Raw genomic sequence first — 21,900 nt, forward strand, 5'->3', positions numbered from 1 at the left:
CAGGCAATAGCTGTCTCTTGTCATAGACTACCCTGAATCTTTTAGTGAGTGGTGCGTTTCTTAGATGGAACCCCTTTTTATCCCTCACTATTTTGTTGTAGGAGCTCAAAATCTCCAAGTCACTATTCTTGTCCTTTACGAACCCCTCGACCAAGCGCGTGATTGATTCCAAGTTTACACGCGGTGCATTTTCATAGTTTTGAGTCACGCCTTTGGCTTTCAACACCACGTGATTGGCTTTAGTCCTAAAAGCATAGCTTTTTGGACCACATGAGGACCATTCTGTAATATGGTCACCCTCTTCGAGTTCACTCGTTAAACCCCCAAGATAGTTGCTAAGTGGGGGGGTCCAATCCCCCGGTTTGCTTACATAGACCACAGAGTCTGTGTCGTGGTAAAGAACCCGCCTCTGAAGCTGTTCCATGAGGGTGTACAGTTCAAGGCGGCCATAGGCTGTGGTAAATGCTGCAAGAAACACATTTACATTACCCGGGGGTAGAACCCACTTTTGGTGGCGCCTCCATTGCACCAAGGCAATGTCTTGACTCAAGAAGGAAAAATGTGAAATTTCGTATTGGTCCGAAAAAACAAATTCCAAAAATTCTTCGGGGTCTTTAATGATCGAAGTTGTTAGCATATTGCATCTCTGCGCTAATTTCCCCCAAAGGGAGTTCAAGTACAATTTCGACACATTTCTTTTGGTTTTGTTGACCTCTATTCTGTCAGGGTCAAGAAGTATGCCTTCTCTGTCATGGTAGTCTTGAATGTACTGGTCTTTACTTTCTTGATCTGTGACCGATGCAGGATAGCCTGAAGCCATCTGCTTGCATCTCAAGAAGGTTTTGATGTACTCTTTAAAAAGTGTGTCTGATTTCCTGGAAAAGTTCCACACTTCAAAGATTTTGGCCACACGATACCCCTTCTCTAAAGCCTTAGAGAATTCTACAGTGACCCATACACCGGTCAGGGCTCTTTCTTGATCTGTGTGATCACAGGGGTTTTCCTGGTTGGGGTTTTCACAGCATGTGCGACAAAGGGGAAAGAAAAGTTTTCCTTTAGGACCCTTGTAAGGCAACACAGGTATAAACAGCCCCCTAGGAGGGTAGACAGTCGCTTTGATTAAACCAAAATAATTTTGGGGTTCGTCAAAGTCGCTGTGAATAATTTCAGGATGCCCTATAGGATAGAATGAGGAACTCATTACATGAGGATATAGGGATGTAAAATCTACATAGCCTATTGTCTCGTCGGGTTGAGCTACATAACGCAATGTCAAAGCATTGGTCCGGCCTCCAAACAAGGCCTGTCGCGGTTCCAGGGGCTCTGGAGGGTCATAATGGGTAAGGAAGGCCTTAACACTAGGATCTGCCTTTTTGAGGGCTGTCCATTCGTGCTCCCACAAAACCACAACTTTTAACCCGTAAGTAGCCTTTAAAGAATTCAGTTTGTCTTGAAACTCTTGGTACATTTCCCCAAAAGTCTTTTGGGTTAGGACACACAAGGTGTGGGGGACAAAGCATAATTTACAACCGTGGAAGAAACAACCGTTGTACTCATACACTGTCTCAACCCCGTCAATCTGTGTGTATCCATCTACATGGTAAGGCCCAAAAGCCTTCTCCCCCCGATTCAAAGCATGTTGGATAAAAATATCTTTATCCTGGGCCAAGTACTCCAACCATTGAATGGAACCACTAGAGTAGGCCTTGAATTGGCGTCGGTAGTTGTCTGGCGATGGGATAGCTATAGATTCAGGAGTTAGATAGTGTGTACGATAGGTTTTCATGCACGCTGATGCAATAGTTGTACAGCTCCAGGGGTCAATGCCCGCATCTTTGATTACCTCTTCTCTGAATCTGAGGCATCCTTCACGAAGTATAACAACGTCATTGTCACAGTATGATTCCATCTCTTTATGGAAATCAAAAGTGCCATGTCTTACGGTCTCGTACCATGTCATGAATCTCTCACGCTCTTTGGGAGACATTTGATCACACCCGTACATTTCGGGGGCTGGATAAGATCCTATATAATGTAGATTCTCCTCAGATGTGAAGAAATGAGGGAAATAGCCTTTGACAGAGTTTTCAAAACCCAAGGCCTCTGGCATTTGAGCCAATCTCATGGGTAAGAAGCTTAAGCTGTCAATGTATCTCTGTTTGAAGGCGGGGTCAACAAAGCATAATATTTTACTCCCTTGAGCTATGACACTGGGTGCCACGCCTTGCTGTATCAAAGGGTTCAGAAGCAGATAGGAGTCATAGGCCCTAGCATTGTGAGCTATAAACGTGAAGTTTCTGTACTGGGCTTTTCTAAAATGTTTTAAAAAGAGTCGGGCACAATCGGGTCCCTCGGCCGACCATTTTTCACCCTTGAAAGTCATGGTTGACACAAAAATAGGCAAATGAACCCCTGATTGCTGAGTTGTCTCAAAATCATAAAACACATATTTCTCTGTATGTTCATCTTCAGCCAAGGGCTGAATGTAACACTCATGTGTTACTTCTTGAACTGCTTCCGCGTCTCTGCTTTTCAAAGGACCTTTACAGATTGGGCAGTGTATAATTCCACAAACATGAGGTTTAGGGCTATCTATTTTAAGGTTGTAATTGCAATGACATTTTGGACATTTCTTGTTAATGTCACAACTGCTTACAGATTTACATGCCTTGGGATGCCATGTTTCAGTTTTGTGTTTTTCGTAACAGTAGGCCGAACGACATGTGCGGTGACAATCCGCACAGGGGGTCAAGTTTAGCGGCTGCATAGGGCAATGTTTATCCAGACATACTGAACAGTTGTAACGGCACGAGTGCCCCCCCATGCGTGTGTAGCCGGTATGACAGGCTGGACAGACATATGGCGCGCCTAAAAAGGCTGTGATGTTAGTTACGGCATAGTAATGCTCATTTTGCACATAAAAGTACATAGTCTTAGGATGTGGTTCGGGTATATTTTGGAACTTGAGGAGAGCGTCATTAGCCCTACTGTGGTACAAAACCACAATCTTGATGTTCAGAAAGTTTTCAAATTTGACTATGTCTGAGAAAGCCACAGCATCCTGTATACCGAGACCCACCGCAGTTTGTAGCTCGAGAGCTTTATGTAACGCGGCTTGATCAGTACATCCGGGGCTGAGTAAGTGGGCCAAACCTATGGCAAAACATAGCTTATTACCTGGATTGTGAACGTTTATGAGATAGGCCCTTTTATTGCTTATGATTTCGGACTGCATTAAACTCTCGAGCTTTCGTCTCTGACCCCCGCCCCCTTGTGGTTGGCGTACTAATTGTACTACAAGTTCGAGGGTCCTATCTGCTAGCACGTTTAAATTTGACTGTACAAGGCGTTCTAGCAGTTTAACAAATTGTTCAAGCTCTGCTTCACCATTCTGTAAAATAAGCGATACCTTGCTCTGTAGACTGTCTCCACAAATTTCCAACTGTAAGAGATCCCTAGGTTCGCTATAATCTCTGATCCTAGCTAACAGTTCATTCAAAGTGTCCATAAGCATTACGTAAAACACAGCATATTCCCGAATCTGACCCCCCCATGCGAAATTGAAAAACTGGCGAACCTCAATATTGTTGAATTTATTTCGACGCAAAACATGTACACTTCGATCAAGACCTCCCCCCTCCAGATTTACTAGGCAATTGTCCAACTGTTCAAAAACATCGTATTGGGTTTCAGACTCTTCGGACATTGGTGTTAAAGGCTGATTTATAGGTGTCTGGGGTGCCGAATTAAACCTAGCGCTCTCGTTCTGTACACTGATCTCAAGACCGCCCCCCTCCAGATTTGCTAGACATTTGTCCAACTGTTCAAAAACATCATATTGACTTTCAGACTCTTCGGACAATGTTGTTAAAGGCTGTCTTAGAGGTGTCTGTGGGGCCGTATTAAACCTAGGGCTCGCGTTAAGCTGGGTAATTAGAGATATGATGGTTTCGGGAATCTGTGTTAACATGTTTTCCTCGGAAGGCCCTGACTCATTCATACGTGTAATAATGTCTATGAGTTCGGAGGGAATCTGGGATAATAGATTTTCATCTATTGTCATTATGTCAATTACCCCCGAATCATTCATATGGTTAACTATATCTTGGAGCTCTGTAGGGATCCTGGCTAAGAGTGTTTCAATTGTCTCACTTTGGTCTATAGGGGGCGCCATCTGTCTAATTAAGGATGTGTGTGTGTGTGTGTGTGTGTGTGTTTACATGTGTGTTTTTTAACGGCGGTATTTGCTTGTTTTAGCCCTAATGTTTTTTAACATACGGGGTAGCTCGCTACGCCAGAATGACACATCCTGATTGTATTGATGCTCGAGTAGAATACACATGCGCCTCTGGAGTAGAGCCTTTCGTGATTTTAAACCCAGGGTAAACGCTTTGAAAAAACGTTCTTGGTCTATTTCAGAATCTGCTGTTTCCCCCACAGAATTGGCCGATTCAAGAAGGTTGGCAGCTTCACAGAACATCAAATCGTCTACCTCAGAAATGTCATTTAAATCTTTGACATCATCAGGTTTCGCTGGTGTCTTTGGAGCCTCCTCGGGGATGCTTGTCTGGGCATCCTCCGATGTTTGTGCGTTGTGTTCATAAGCCGGTGAGGAGTCTGAAATAAAAATAATACATACACAAATAGGTTATTAACCCTAAAATATGTTAAAAATGCCAAATACATTTCAGATATAAGCCTATATATTAACAATACATTAATTAAATACCTCGGCTTTTTTGACGAGGGCTGTTCTGAAGAAGCTCTGAAACCATGGGCTTATGTCTTTGTTCAACCTGTATTACAGCATCTGCAGGTCCGGTAGATGGGGAGCCTGAAAAAAACAAAAAAACAGCATTAGGCCTTGTTTTAACATATTCCGGCATAAAAAAAAAAATATATAAATATTAAAATAATAATATATATAAATAATAATATATAATTGATTCATACCTAGTCCTTGGAACGACGTCTCGTGAATATCGGCCAAGTAGAATTGTTCGGGTGAAGCGGAACTGTGGATCTGAGCACTAATTATCCTTTGGTGTTTAGAAATATGGGGGACAACGTTGTCCTGGCCAAGGGGAGTTGACCTGCCGTTTAAAGTCTCTGTTCGCTGCTTTTGGGTAAATACATCCTGGGAGTAGGGCAGAATTGTCTCGTAGTCATATGCTTCGCAGAAACCGTTCAGGCTCCATAGGGCATCGTTTAACCTTCTAGGCTTTAGGTCCTCTGTAAACATATAAAATAACTTTTAATATAAGATGCCCACACTTTTTGTTTTTAAGGTATAAATATTTTTATGTATGGAATTCTTGGAGCTTACTTACGTTGACAATTCAGGGCAGGCGTTTGTTTCGGAGACCCATGGGATGATTCGAGCTCAGTTATACCTCGGAGTATCTGCGTGAATGCTTCAGAATCTATAAAACATTCGACAATATTAAAGCTATAATCACTTTAGCTAATATTGCCTTGTTATACGGTAAGCATACTGATCCTAATGATTGTTTAATATTTCTATAACATCCCACGCTTTTCAAACAATTCCCCAACAACAACCAAATCTAATAAAGATTTATTTCAAGAACTCACCTTGTGATAGATCCATTAGACTTTTTTCCCCGATTATCTTTTTTAACGCTTCAGTCCGATAACGATTCTTGGAGTTTCTGGAGGTGCTGTTTGCATCGGAACTAAAACGCTGCTAACATTGCCCATGGTTTCTAGCGCTTTTGTACCCTACGACCTAGAGAAAAACCCCTGAATGATTTTTTTACATAGCATTTGGGGTTTGTCGTTTTTTTCGGGCTATACCCCCGCCCATGGTATATTTGACACATTTCAAACACATGGTATTGGGTGTGTCTAAACATTAGGATCCTTTTGGAGCTTCTAAAATCTCCGGGGTGCTAGCACCTAGATGCATGGGGTGTGTTGTTCTCGACATCGCTGGGATGAATGACTTTTTAGCCCCCCTAAAAAAATAGTTTTATGAAAGGCCTTTAAGATTAGGAGTCGTAAGACACAATATTATTGTTGGGGGGTAGGCATCTGTTTTGCAGGCTAGTGTAAACCTTGGTTTCAAACGACCCACCAGGCATGCAGGGGTATTTTTTTAACAAACAACCCGCCCCCCTTTTTCTGTTTTTGAAACACACACACACACACACACACACACACACACACACACAGCCACTACAGAAAACTCCCTCACGCACATGCGCGCGCACATGGCTTTTTCCGCAAGATTTTTCTCAGGGACAGACTGCGCTAAGAGTGAACAAACGCGAGAGTTCATAACGTGGTGAGATTCTGATTTTAAAACCATTTATTTCATTCAAAATATTTAGTACATACATTTTATATCGTTACATTCTTAAGGTATTTTACGATGCCTTTCTTACAGATCCTGGGAGCTTATGCAACCAACCGCAATTGTCCGTGTCGAGTTCACCCTCAAAAGGCAAGGCTCTCTTGCTATGTCCATCAACACATGGTAAGTTTTCACTCCAGGGGTAGATCCGCCGTCGGGCCTTTTGGTCTTGACTCTGTCTCAAGGAAAGCCTCGCCCAGCGCTTTAACTGTTCCCCATTTTGGAAGAGAATGTCCAGCTTATTCATAAGTGTTATGAAAATTGGATAATCCACCCATTTAAAACTAAACACAGGAATAAAAAAGTTTACATGTTTGCGGGCTCTGGAAGCTACCGGAGAATTGACAGACTTTGTAGCATTAGCCTTATCATAAAGGTCACAGGCTAAAATTGTCACTTTGTTGTCAGGGCAATAGTCCATTGAAGCAATTCTTAGAGCCTTGAGATCACTGCGGCCGCAGACCTGTTCTTCCAACGCATATCCTGGCACATTTGTAACACTTAGGACCTGTTCAATTTTACAAAGAGCCAGCCTGATGTTTAGCCATTCTCTCATCCCCAGAGCCGGGGGAAAACTCCCAGGTTTTGCAGGATAAAGGGGTTTGGGTCCACGGTCTGTGAATATCTTTACCGTAGAATCCTCCGGGTGGAATATGTAAGACATGTGGCCCTCACTCGTACCCAAAAATCCTTTAAAACATTCTGGAGCTTCACACAGAACTTCTTCAAGGCTTTGGTCACTGGGTTCATGACAAGCCGAGCATAACATCCCTAAAATTGGCATAGGTGTCATTTTTGTTTAATATTCAGGGGGGTTATCATGTACAGTCTTAAACAGGTATTGTTCAGCGGCTTTATAAGGGGCCTTAACCAACCCAAACCGTGAGAAACAGTAACAGGTTGACCTGACACATGGTCACTTACTCAACCCAGGGCATGCACCCTTCTACATGACATAGGGTCATAAATCATTACATAGGGTCATAAATCAGGCTTGGGTCATCAATCATTAACGGCCTGTCAAAGGGACCCTTACTCACCCCATAGCCCCCACCTAACCAGGCTTGTCTATCAGGCTTGGGTCATCAATCATTAACGGCCTGTCAAAGGGACCCTTACTCACCCCATAGCCCCCACCTAACCAGGCTTGCCTGACCAGAAGACATGCACACGTCATCACTACATAGGGTTCACATAGAGTTCACATAGGGTCATCAATCAAAATTTTGACCCGTGACATCTACTCTATTCTCTCTCAAGTGGATTCAACTGAGATGTTTTTGTTCCTGGCTTACACAGAATAACCACATAATGTCAAGTGGATTCAACTGAGATGTTTTTGTTCCTGGCTTACACAGAATAACCACATAATGTCAAGTGGATTCAACTGAGATGTTTTTGTTCCTGGCTTACACAGAATAACCACATAATGTCAAGTGGATTCAACTGAGATGTTTTTGTTCCTGGCTTACACAGAATAACCACATAATGTCAAGTGGATTCAACTGAGATGTTTTTGTTCCTGGCTTACACAGAATAACCACATAATGTCAAGTGGATTCAACTGAGATGTTTTTGTTCCTGGCTTACACAGAATAACCACATAATGTCAAGTGGATTCAACTGAGATGTTTTTATTCCTGGCTTACACAGAATAACCACATAATGTCAAGTGGATTCAACTGAGATGTTTTTGTTCCTGGCTTACACAGAATAACCACATAATGTCAAGTGGATTCAACTGAGATGTTTTTGTTCCTGGCTTACACAGAATAACCACATAATGTCAAGTGGATTCAACTGAGATGTTTTTGTTCCTGGCTTACACAGAATAACCACATAATGTCAAGTGGATTCAACTGAGATGTTTTTGTTCCTGGCTTACACAGAATAACCACATAATGTCAAGTGGATTCAACTGAGATGTTTTTGTTCCTGGCTTACACAGAATAACCACATAATGTCAAGTGGATTCAACTGAGATGTTTTTGTTCCTGGCTTACACAGAATAACCACATAATGTCAAAGTGGAATTACTGTATGTTTTCTGAATTTTTTAAACAAATTAATTAAACATTTAAAGCTGAAATGTCTTGAGTCAATAAGTATTCAAACCTTTTGTTATGGCAAACCTAAATACATTTGGAGTAAAAATGTGCTTAACAAATCACATAATAAGTTGCTTGGACTCACTCTGTTTGCAATAATAGTGGTTAACATGATTTTGAATGACTATCTCATACCTGTGCCCCACACATACAATTGTCTGGAAGGTCCCTTAGTCGAGCAGTGAATTTCAAACACAGATTCAACCACAAAGACTAGGGAGTTTTTCCAATGCCTCGCAAAGAAGGGCGCCTATTGGTAGATGGGGGGGAGAAGATTGAATATCTTGAATAATAACATTGAATATCCCTTTGAGCATGGTGCAGTTATTAACTATACTGGATGGTGTATCAATACACCCAGTCACTACAAAGATACAGGTGTCCTTCCTAACTATGTCGCTGGAAAGGAAGGAAACCACTCAGGAATTTCACCATGAGGCCGATGGGGACTTTAAAACAGTTACAGAGTTTAATGGCTGTGGCTGGAGAAAACTGAGGATGGATGCCAGTCAAAAGAAGGAAACCTGTACAGAATAAATTGTTTGTAATAAGGCACTGAAGTAAAACTGTTAAAAATGTGGCAAAAAAATTAAAGCACAGGCAAAATCCTAGAAGAAAACCTTGTTTAGTCGGTCTTCCAACACACACTGGGAGACAAATTCACTGTTTAGCAGCACAATAACCTAAAACACAAGGCCAAATATACACTGGAGTTGCTTACCAAAACGACATTAAATGTTCCTGAGTGGCCTAGTTATAGTTTTGACTTCAATCAACTTGAAAATCTATGGCAAGACTTGAAAATGGCTGTCTAGCAATGATCAACAACCAACTTGACAAATAATAATGTGCAAATATTGTACAATCCAGGTGTGCAAAGCTCTTAGAGACTTACCCAGAAAGACTCACAGCTGTAATCTTTGCCAAATCTTGACTTAAGACTTGAAAAAACTTGGACCTCGACTCGACTTTACTTGTTCTTAGAATGCACGACTTGGACTTAATGCTCTTAGAATGCGCGACTTGGACTTAATGCTCTTAGAATGCACGACTTGGACTTAATGCTCTTAGAATGCACGACTTGGACTTAATGCTCTTAGAATGCATGACTTGGACTTAATGCTCTTAGAATGCACGACTTGGACTTAATGCTCTTAGAATGCACGACTTGGACTTAATGCTCTTAGAATGCACGACTTGGACTTAATGCTCTTAGAATGCACGACTTGGACTTAATGCTCTTAGAATGCACGACTTGGACTTAATGCTCTTAGAATGCACGACTTGGACTTAATGCTCTTAGAATGCACGACTTGGACTTAATGCTCTTAGAATGCACGACTTGGACTTAATGCTCTTAGAATGCACGACTTGGACTTAATGCTCTTAGAATGCATGACTTGGACTTAATGCTCTTAGAATGCACGACTTGGACTTAATGCTCTTAGAATGCACGACTTGGACTCCAATGCTTCCCACAGTTGGCTGGATGTCCTTTGTGTGGTGGACCAGTCTTGATACACACAGGAAACTGTTGAGTGTGAAAAACCCAGCAGCATTGCAATTCTTGACACAAACCGGTGTGCCTGGCATTCTTTTGTCCATTATTTAATTGTTTATTAAATTATATTATTAGCCAAAATTATGTATTCTAATTTATTATTAGCAGCCATAGTTCATACATGGCACCATACATGGTTCTATATGGAAACAATTTTGGTTCAGTGGGGTTCCCTTGGGGTTCTGATCAAAGAACCATATAAAAGGGTTCTATATAGAACTTTTAGAGGTTCCATTTATGAAGCAAGTGATATAACCCTTTTTGGTTCTATGAGGAACCTTTTTTCAAGGAGTGCAGTGTCTTTCTCCCAGTACCTTTTCATCCTGTTCAGTGAAAGTCCCATTCTCTCCACACTTCTTGTTGATGGCCTGTGCCACTCCTACCACCTGGGAGGTGAAAGAGAGGGGAAGGGGAAGAGAGAGGAGAAATAGAGAGGAGTGGGGGAAGAGGAAGGAGAGGGGGAAGAGGAAGGAGAGGGGGAAGAGAGAGGAGAGGGTGAAAAGAGAGGGGGAAGAGAGGAGAGGAGGAAGAGAGAGGGGGAAGAGAGGAGAGGGAGAAGAGAGAGGGGGAAGAGAGGAGAGGGAGAAGAGAGAGGGGGAAGAGAGGAGAGGGAGAAGAGAGGAGAGGAGGAAGAGAGAGGAGATGGGAAAGAGAGAGGAGAGGGTGAAGAGGAAGGAGAGGGGGAAGAGAGAGGAGAGGGGAAAGAGAGGAGAAATAGAGAGGGGAGGGGGAAGAGGAAGGAGAGGGGGAAGAGAGAGGAGAGGGGGAAGAGAGAGGAGAGGGTGAAGAGAGAGGAGAGGGGGAAGAGAGGAGAGGGAGAAGAGAGGAGAGGGAGAAGAGAGGAGAGGAGGAAGAGAGAGGAGATGGGAAAGAGAGAGGAGAGGGTGAAGAGATGGGAGAAGGGGAAGAGAGAGGATAAGGGGAAGAGAGAGGAGAGGGGGAAGAGAGAGGATAAGGGAAGAGAGAGGAGAGGGGGAAGAGAGAGGATAAGGGGAAGAGAGAGGAGAGGGGGAAGAGAGCAGGGAGAGCATCCATCAAAACGCAGCCACAACTATAAAGAACAGAACAGAATAAAAACCAATTAGATTACATTATTTCTCTTTGACCTCAATTGCTCTATTGTAAACTCTGAAAAGAACTCCATGTGCATCTTGAAATTGTCCAATATGGGTACAATCTACTCTTAGAAAAAAGGGTTCCAAAAGGGTTCTCCGGCTATCCCCATGTAGACCCCTAAAAGGGTTCTACCTGGCACCAAAAAGGGTCCTTTAAAGGGTTCACCTATGAGGACAGCAGAATAGCCGTTTTAAATTCTAGATAGCACCTTTTTGTCTAAGTATGTAGCTAGTGTTGTGAGATATCTATGGTCTGTAATCCCCTCTACATGTTAGAGTTGGAGAGCTGAAATGTGTTCCCTTGTCTATGGTGTCTTACCTGCTCTCTATAATTCGTTCTGAGTAGCTGAGTACTGTATCTTGTATCCACTGTATTGTGTCTTACCTCTTCTCTGTGGTTCTTGATGGGCATACACAGGATACTCTGCGTCTTATAGCCTGTGATCTGATCCACCTCTGCATTGAACCTGGGGTCCTGTGGAAGAGATATGAACACTATGAACTACAATGTAATTTAACATTACCAGACCTGTACTCGCAAAGCATTTCTAAGTAAGAGTGCTGATCCAGGATCAGACACCCCTCCTGTCTTATTCATGAGGATTTCAAATGCTCTGAGACACATTGTTAACACGGCCCCAAAAACACATGGACATTCTAGACAATTGAGTCCACATAAAGGAATTTTCCCTTTACTGTGAGACCCCTGATCTGGTTCTCCGTTGGTTTAGACAGCAGCTGAGTCCCAAATGGCACCCTAACCCTATATATTGCGCTACACTGTAAAACTAAATTTAATTGTTTCAACTAATTATTATTAAGAAACTGTTTGGCCTTTTTTTTTTAAACTTATCAATCGAAGTGTTGCCTGAATAAAACAAAAAAACATTGGTCCAAAGTTGGTTCCAATTTCAGAAAACATAGGCTCAAATTCTCATTTGTTAATTCAACTAGAAATTATTATTTGGGCATTCTACCTAAAAAAAAGGCTGTGGAACTAGTTACACACACATGCTGCTTTTAACATACAATGTTCTCAATTTAATAATTGACACATGTTGACATACATGATGACATTGTGCAGGTTCATTTATACAGTCATTAATATTCAACATGTCCTCACCTGGGATTTGAAATTCATTTTGAACTTAATCTTAATTCAATCCAGTTTGCTACAGCAGGAAAATAATCCTGCAGCAACTGGAAATGTGGATTATTACGTGGATTATTACGTGGATTATAACTGATAGTCATGTTTGTAGGGGTTGATACATTTTTAATTAGGGCAAATCAGGTTTTAAACATTAGAAGCCTTTTTAAACCTTGAATAAATACACTACAATCAAATTAAGATCCTACATCTGTAACAAACACTGACACATTTTACATCTAAACAATAAATATTTCCAAACAGAGTTTTACTGTATCTTAGATCAACACTCCTACTCTGAGACACTTTTTGAATACAGGCTAAAATCTCGATGACTAATGTAGAGACGGACAATATGATGGGTAGAACCAGACCAAATCTGTGGAAGCACACAAATAATAACCTGCTTTGTTTATTTGAATTATAAAGTCATTTATATGTCTGATGATATTTTAACAAGATAAAGTTAAGTTTTTTGCTAATAATGGCTTTTGGTAACAGTTATATCTTGGAGTCAACATGACGAGTCAGTTCTTCCAACTGTGATAGATATGGTTTAACTAAAAGTCACCACAGTTGTAAAGACAACACTTTATGGGTATTGATAAGAAAGCTTCCCCTGTAATGGGTCTGGCCCGTGAGGTTGCCAATCTCTTTCCCTACAAAGGGCTGCGCCACTCCAACCATCCAGAGGGGAATTTTGATCCCAGTTTAGATTTGAACACCATCCCAACTGCCCTAACTAGGGCTTAACGAGCCAATCAGAGAGCTAGGGGTCTCCCTAGGTAGGAGCTACCACTACGCAGAGTGACGCAGATGCACTTCCTGAAAGCTGTCCGTTTCTACAAACATAACACTGGTCCCGTATCAGGTTCTATGGACCCAGCTGGTGGTTTGTTTTGGTAGCACACACACACACACATGGACGCATATACATGGACACACACCCCTCCTTCCTCCTTGTCCGTTCCAGATTAACAAACTAATTGGATACAGATGTGTTAAAGAGAAGTTACTCTCTCTCTCTTTGTCTCTTTCTCTCTCTGCCTCTTCTAATTGATCTATTTCTCTCTCTGCTCCAGTCTCGGCCCCTGTTGAGGAAAACACTTCATCAGAATCAAGTGCTAGAAAGATCAGCAATAAAGTCATTGTCATTAGTCAGAACACTGTTGGCCGGCAATCAAATGATTGTGTAGCAGCTAATCAGGGGTAAGGTAAACGACGTGATGTCATATGACACGAAACGGGATTAGACAAACATATACATGTATCAGTAAGAACACAATCTCATATATGTAAGTATATATATATATATATATCTGTGTGTATGTATATTTGAGCAATAAGGCACTAGGGGGTATGGTATATGTCCATTATACCAGGTTAAGGGCTGTTCTTAAACACAACACAACGCGGAGTGCCTGGATACAGCCCTTAGCTGTGGTATATTGGCCATATACCACAAACCCCAGAGGTGCCTTATTGCTATTGCTAATGTTTAACAGTATGCGACGTTTCAAAAATCGAGTATGGTTTAAATGCCAGGATGTTCTACTTATTTCAGCTCTTCGTCTAGTATATTTCGATTCACACGTTTCCACGATGCACTGGAAGAGGTAGGCTGCGGGTGATATGCCATTGTTCTCCAAACAACCAAACTAGGCTACATAATTTGGAACATGTTGAACAGCGAAGCTTCTGCGGTGGTGTTTAAATGTAGGCTGTCGTTTTTTGCTCTCCTTAAAATTATCATTAGTATTGTAGGCTACATGTTTGAATGTCTTTTAAAGTGGATTTCTGCTTTCTCATTGAAAAGTGTTTCTTGTTCTCTTCGCCTTCGTCAGCGCTTTTAAACTAAATACAATTTTTTGATTTCTGAATGTGTCGGCACGGGGGACTCGGATGTGGCTGCGATAGTGATGTCATGTTATAATAAGTTGGCCTTATTATTATTCGACCATGCTGGTCATTTATGAACATTTGAACATCTTGGCCATGTTCTGTTATAATCTCTACCCGGCACAGCCAGAAGAGGACTGGCCACCCCACATAGCCTGTTTCCTCTCTAGGTTTCTTCCTAGGTTTTGGCCTTTCTAGGGAGTTTTTCCTAGCCACCGTGCTTCTACACCTGCATTGCTTGCTGTTTGGGGTTTTAGGCTGGGTTTCTGTACAGCACTTTGATATATCAGCTGATGTAAGAAGGGCTTTATAAATACATTTGATTTGATTTGATTTGATGTTAATCAGGCCCTTTGATTGGAACATATGGATTGTCTTAGTTTTGTAGGCGTGGCCTATTTAATGATTTAATGAATGGATCGAGCCCCAGGAGTCTGATCTCGTTCCCACTATGATCAGTGCTTTAGTTTATTATGTTACTGTCCAGCAGTTCTGAATGTACCCTGCACCTGACTGTCCACGTTTTCCTGTGCAATAGCCTTTTGATTTGAGCATTTGAAAAGTTGTGATGTGTGTACTAAGGCTATTTGATTTTATTTATACATGTCACAGCACTTTGATTTCATGATCATAATCTTTTCCGTTTTAAATAGGGTAGATGGGCTATATGGTCTACTACGGTGTAGGTCTAATGTCATAGTCTGCCTATAAACAGTCTTAAGCAGGCCTATAACTCCATTTATATTCTATTCAGAGTTTAGACAAATATGTAGAATGGAAAATTAGATATTATCAGGCAGGTTAATGAGATGCATGTCTGTTGAATTTGTAAAAATCCATCCTCTCTTGGCCCCGCCCCTCCTACTCAGCCAATCAGGAGCCGCTACTGCGTTGTGGCCGAGGCATACTGTATACTTTTTACTAAACGGTACATGCTAAATACACTGAACAAAAATACAAATATAAACGCAACATGTAAAAAGTGTTGGTCCCTGGGTTTCATGAGCTGAAATAAAAGATCCCAGAAATGCACAAAAAGCTTATTAATTTCAAACATTTTGCACAACTTTGTTTTCCTCCCTGCTGGTAAGAATTTCTCATTTGCCAAGATAATCCATCTATCTGATAGGTGTGGGATATCAACAAACTAATTAAACAGCATTATCATTACACAGGTGCACCTTGTGCTGGGGACAATAAAAGGCAACTCTAAAATGTGCAGTTTTGTCACACAACACAATGCCACAGATATCTCAAGTGTTGAGGGAGCGTGCAGTTGGCATGCTGACTGCAGCAATGTCCACCAGATCTGTTTCCAGAGAATTTAATGTTCATTTCTCTACCATAAGCCGCCTCCAACGCCATTCTAGAGAATTTGGCACACTCTCTGCCTTTCTCTCTCTCAAACATCTGCTTTCTCTTTCAAAGACATAATTCCACTACAGGCCATCTGACTGTGTGTGTGTGTGTGGGTGCACGTGTGTGCGTGTGGGTGCACGCGTGTGCGTGTTTGTGTAAGTGAGTGTGTGTGCTTGCGCATGTATATGTGTGTGTGTCAATGTGTGTCAATGTTTAAGCTTTCATCTCCCTCTCCACCAATTGACACAGCTGGGAACCTACTGGGTAGTCCATAGGGAAGATTCCATCTCCTATTGAGAGGGCTCACGGACTGCGCACACAGGACCGGAGGTATGTACTGTATATGTACTGGCATGGTCTAATTGTGTCTGAGAATAAAGACAGTTAGATAGAAATGGAAAACAATGGCCGCCAATAGCACACACAAACAGAATCATGGAAATCTGCAGTCAGCAGACCTGAAAATCTGACCTCAAGTTGTGGGCCCAGGGCAGCAACATCACAATGGGGATCATAGGTTAAAATCCAGCCTGTTCTCCAGGAGTCAGGGCATTGTAACTGGGCAGAGACTGATAGTATGACCTACAATAATTATAGACTGATAGTACGACCTACAATCATTATAGACTGATAGTACGACCTACAATCATTATAGACTGATAGTACGACCTACAATTATTATAGACTGATAGTACGACCTACAATCATTATAGACTGATAGTACGACCTACAATCATTATAGACTGATAGTATGACTTACAATCATTATAGATCATTATAGACTGGTAGTACGACCTACAATCATTATAGATCATTATAGACTGATAGTACGACCTACAATCATTATAGACTGATAGTACGACCTACAATCATTATAGACTAATAGTACGACTTACAATCATTATAGATCATTATAGACTGGTAGTACGACCTACAATCATTATAGATCATTATAGACTGATGGTACGACCTACAATCATTATAGATCATTATAGACTGATAGTACAACCTACAATCATTATAGACTGATAGTACAACCTACAATCATTATAGACTGATAGTACAACCTACAATCATAGACTGATAGTACGACCTACAATCATTGTTGACTGATAGTATGACCTACAATCATTATAGATCATTATAGACTGATAGTACGACCTACAATCATTATAGACTGATAGTACGACCTACAATCATTATGGATCATTAGACTGATAGTACAACCTACAATCATTATAGACTGATAGTAGAACCTATAATCATTATAGACTGATAGTACGACCTACAATCATTATAGACTGATAGTAGAACCTATAATCATTATAGACTGATAGTACGACCTACAATCATTATAGACTGATAGTAGAACCTAAAATCATTATAGACTGATAGTACGACCTACAATCATCATAGATCATTATAGACTGATAGTTCAACCTATAATCATTATATATCATTATAGACTGATAGTACAACCTACAATCATTATAGACTGATAGTACGACCTACAATCATTATAGACTGATAGTACGACCTACAATCATTATAGAATGCGTCCTTTACTAAACTGTATACTTATGACTGACCAGGATCAGGCTTAACTCAACATAATCTTTGTCTGCCCTAGTAACGACAGGCTGAAATGGCATGATGGTTTTATTATTGATTGGAGTAAGAAAGTCATCTGTCTTGTAACATTATACCCAACAAGATCAATATACTCCATCTGTCATGGGAGGACTTGACAGGATTGAGGTGTCTGAACTCTTAAGTAAAAGAAGGTCAACTAGCAAGGATTTCACTTTTTATATCAATATCCAATCATTTCTAGGTAACAATGAAGTACCCTACTGTAATAGATTTTCATTAAAAAGGGCGAAAGTATATTTTTAGGAAAAAACTGTTTCTCAAGCAAGAATTTTGCTAGGACTGTCTGGGAATTGTCTGAGTGGGGAGGAAAACTGGCTGTTATTGGCAGAGAGGTTTGAAACTCTCTTTCTTATTGGTCTATTAACCAATGATGTCACCGTGGAAAGCTGAAACTCTCTCCCATGCAAACCTGCTGATTAGAAGGCCCTGTGTAGATTTGATTTTCACCCAGCAACTACACTACATGACCAAAAGTATGTGGACACCTAATCGTCGAACATCTCATTCCAAGGTCATGGGCATTAATATGGAGTTGGTCCACCCTTTGCTGCTGTAACAGCCTCTACTCTTCTGGGACGGCTTTTCACTAGATGTTGGAACATTGTTGCGGGGACTGGCTTCCATTCAGCCACAAGAGCATTAGTGAGGTCGGGCACTGATGTTGGGCGATTAGTCCTCTGGCTCGCAGTCGGCATTCCAATTCATCCCAAAGGTGTTCGATGGGGTTTAGGTCATGGCTGTGTGCAGCCCAGTCTAGTTCTTCCACAGCGATCTCGACAAACCATTTCTGTATGGACCTCGCTTTGTACACAGGGGCATTGTCATGCTGAAACAGGAAAGGGCTTTCCCTTGTTGACACAAAGTTGGAAGCACAGAATCGTCTAGAATGTCATTGTATGCTGTAGCGTTAAGAACTAAGGGGCTTAGCCCGAACCATGAAAAACAGCCCCAGAACATTATTCCTCCTTCATCAAACTTTACATTTGGCACTATGCATTGGGGCAGGTAGCGTTCTCCTGGCATTCGCCAAACCCAGATTAGTCCGTTGAACTGCCAGATGGCATTGCGCATGGTGATCTTTGGCTTGTGTGTGGCTGCTCGGCCATTGAAACCCATTTCATGAAGCTTTGGACTAACAGTTCTTGTGCTGACATTGCTTTCAGAGACAGTTTGGAACTAAGTAGTGAGTGTTGCAACCGAGGACAGACTAATTTTACACGCTACGCACTTCAGCGCTCGGCAGATCCGTTCTGTGAGCTTGTGTGTCCACTGTCCACATACTTTTTTATATATATATAGTGTATCAGGAATAACACTGATCACATTTTTTCACACTTTTACAGTTTTAGTTGAATCAGCAGTTGTACAAAATGACACAAAACACAGAAAAAAACTGCATTGGGCCTTCAAGTGTGTGTGAGAGAGATCATTGTGCGTGTGTGTGTGTGTGTGTGTGTGTGTGTGTGTGTGTGTGTGTGTGTGTGTGTGTACATGTGTATGTGTGTGTCCTTGTATCTCTGGGAGAATCTCAATTGGTTTTGCTAGACTCGTCGCGTCCTCTCGTCCGCCCTTTCCTCACCTGCTTTTGAAAAAGGTCAAAGGTAATCAAGGAGCGGAGGACAGGACAGGAAACGTGGAAACGAGACTATCCTCTCTCAGGGTGGGAATTTACATGTGGAAAGGGATCAAAACACATGTAGTTGTGAAAGACATCTTATAGATAAAAGGAAAGAAGCGTATAGTTTATAAAATGTGAGCATGCTTTTCTCCTTTGATAAAACAACAGCTGATTGAAATGGGGTGTGGTGGATTGTTAAACACTTCCGCGCTAGATTCCCGGGAGGATACGAAGTAAACTCAGCAAAAAAAGAAATGTTCCTTTTTCAGGACCCTCTCTTTCAAAGATCATTCGTAAAACTCCAAATAACTTCACTGATCTTCATTGTAAAGGGTTTAAACACTGTTTCCCATGCTTGTTCAATAAACCATAAACAATTAATGAACATGCACCTGTGGAACGGTCGTTAAGACACAAACAGCTTACAGACGGTAGGCAATTCAGGTCACAGTTATGAAAACATAGCACACTAAAGAGGCCTTTCTACTGACTCTGAAAAACACCAAAAGAATGATGCTCAGGGTCACTGCTCATCTGCGAGAATGTGCCTTAGGCATGCTGCAAGGAGGCATGAGGACTGCAGATGTCGCCAGGGCAATAAATTGCAATGTCCGTACTGTGAGACGCCTAAGACAGGGAGACAGCACGGACAGCTGATCGTCCTTGCAGTGGCAGACCACGTGTAACAAGACCTGTACAGGATCGGTACATCCGAACATCACACCTGCGGGACAGGTACAGGATGGCCCGTGTTACACCTGGAACGCACAATCCCTCCATCAGTGCTCAGACTCTCCGCAATAGGCTGAGAGAGGCTGGACTGAGGGCTTGTAGGCCTGTTGTAAGGCAGGTCCTCACCAGACATCACCGGCAACAACGTCACCTATGGGCACAAACCCACCATCGTTGGAACAGACAAGACTGGCAAAAAGTGCTCTTCACTGATGAGTCGTGGTTTTGTCTCACCAGGGGTGATGGTCGGATTAGCGTTTATCGTCAAAGGAATGAGCGTTACACCGAGGCCTGGACCTTGGATCTTAATCCCATTGAGTTTGTCTGGGACCTGTTGGATCGGATGGTGAGGGCAAGGTCCATTCCCCTCCAGAGATGTCCGGGAACTTGCAGGTGGAAGTGTGGGGTAACATCTCACAGCAAGAACTGGCAAATCTGGTGCAGTCCACGAGGAGAAGATGCACTGCATTACTTAATGCAGCTGGTGGCCACACCAGATACTGACTGTTACTTTTGATTTTGACCCCCTCTTTGTTCAGGGACACATTATTCCATTTATGTTAGTCCCATGTCTGTGGAACTTGTTCAGTTTATGTCTCAGTTGTTGAATCTTGTTATGTTCATACAAATATTTACACATGTTAAGTTTGCTGAAAATAAATGCAGTTGACAGTGAGAGGACGTTTCTTTTTTTGCTGAGTTTAGTTACCACTTCTCCTAATGAATTGACACTCTCCTGAGCTGACCACTCAGCAGTAAGTGGTCAGCTATCAGCTGTCAGAGCATCTTACCAATTGCTGCAGCTATACACAGCCCATCTGTAAATAGTCCATACAACCAACTACCTACCTCATCCCCATATTTGTTTTTTGTTTTTCTGCTCTTTTGCACAACAGTTTTTCTACTTGCACATCCTCATCTGCACATATATCACTCCAGTGGAAATTGCTGAATTGTAATTACTTCGCCACTACGGCCTATTTATTGCCTTACCTCCTTACTTCATTTGCACACACTGTATACAGATTTTTCTATTGTGTCACCCCATGTGTAACTCTGTGTTGTAGTTTCTGTCGCACTGCTATGCTTTATCTTGGCCAGGTCACAGGTGTAAATGGGAACTTGTTCTCAACTGGTCTACCTGGTTAAATAAAGGTGTTCTCAACTGGTCTACCTGGTTAAATAAAGGTGTTCTCAACTGGTCTACCTGGTTAAATAAAGGTGTTCTCAACTGGTCTACCTGGTTAAATAAAGGTGAAATAAAACACATTTATCGGTTTCCAGGTCACAGAGGAAAGGAAGATGGAGGAGTTGAGGAGAGGATGGATTTTTACCCAATTCAGAATGTCCCCTTGCGTATGGGTTTCCTTCAGTCCAGTGATGAACTTTGACATACAACTTCCTGTTTAATCTCAGAATGTAAAAGCCCCCCCCCCCCTCTCTCTATAAGTGAAATAAGGTCAACTCGCAAGGATTTTTCTTTCCCTCCCTCCTTCCCTCCCTCCCTCCATTCCTCCCTCCATTCCTCTCTGTGGTTTATGCTTGGCCAGTCAATCTCAGGTCCTGCACTCTGTCAGCAAAGACCCAGACTCCCCAACACAAATACTGGCCTGATTCAAAACACACACACACATGCACACACACACACACACACACGCACACGCAGGCACACACACACGCAGGTACACACACACACCAACCTCATTATATTCATCATCATAATCCTAAATACGCAAACCCCACCAGGGTGTTATCTGACACTCAGCAGAAAAACAAGGGAGGCCACAGAAAGGAGGTCAATGGAGGATTACTCTGTATTTCACAGCCCCATATTTACTTGGTACAGTGTCCACTTAGAAAGCACATCATAATAGGGTTATAGAAATAATTCAATGACCCACTGTAATGACCACCTGTGGGTTTCTTTATGACTCATCAAAACACACAAAAAAACTGTTGAACATTTCATAAGTACAACTTCTTTCCACATAACGTCTTAGTAAGTACCAACTGTAATAGGACTGTGAAATTAACCATTCCAAAGGACAAAAGAGATGGAGGCCATCAAACATAGAGAAATAAAAAGCGTCTCACCTCGTAGGCATTCTTGATGTTGAGGGGCTGGCCCGTGGCCGCCACGTGACCCACAATGCCCTTGTTCCATTCCAGACGGATGCAGCTATTGGACACCTCCTCCAGGGTGGAGCCCTCGGCAACGTCAAATAGCCTGCTCACCAGGAACTTCCTGTTGGAGCTGTCCTCGCCCACCTGGGGTCACACGACAAGGAACAGTAAGGAAGTGATGTCATACATATCCAGACTCTACAGG

At 42.0% G+C, this 21,900-nt stretch overlaps 1 protein-coding gene across 2 annotated transcripts in view; it reads right to left on the minus strand.

The window, feature by feature from the left end:
- Positions 1-21,900, minus strand: part of LOC109896475 (cGMP-specific 3',5'-cyclic phosphodiesterase-like) — a 147,711-nt gene that overhangs the window by 78,799 nt on the left and 47,012 nt on the right. For both annotated transcript variants that reach the window (XM_031832550.1, XM_031832549.1), the window contains exons 3-5: positions 21,666-21,839; positions 11,546-11,635; positions 10,360-10,431 (exon numbers count right to left, since the gene is read on the minus strand). In XM_031832550.1, coding sequence (XP_031688410.1) covers positions 10,360-10,431; positions 11,546-11,635; positions 21,666-21,839 — 336 coding nt within the window. The remainder of the gene's footprint in view (positions 1-10,359; positions 10,432-11,545; positions 11,636-21,665; positions 21,840-21,900) is intronic.

Source organism: Oncorhynchus kisutch, linkage group LG9 (genome assembly GCF_002021735.2).
Source record: "Oncorhynchus kisutch isolate 150728-3 linkage group LG9, Okis_V2, whole genome shotgun sequence".
Classification (NCBI taxonomy): Eukaryota; Metazoa; Chordata; class Actinopteri; order Salmoniformes; family Salmonidae; genus Oncorhynchus; species Oncorhynchus kisutch.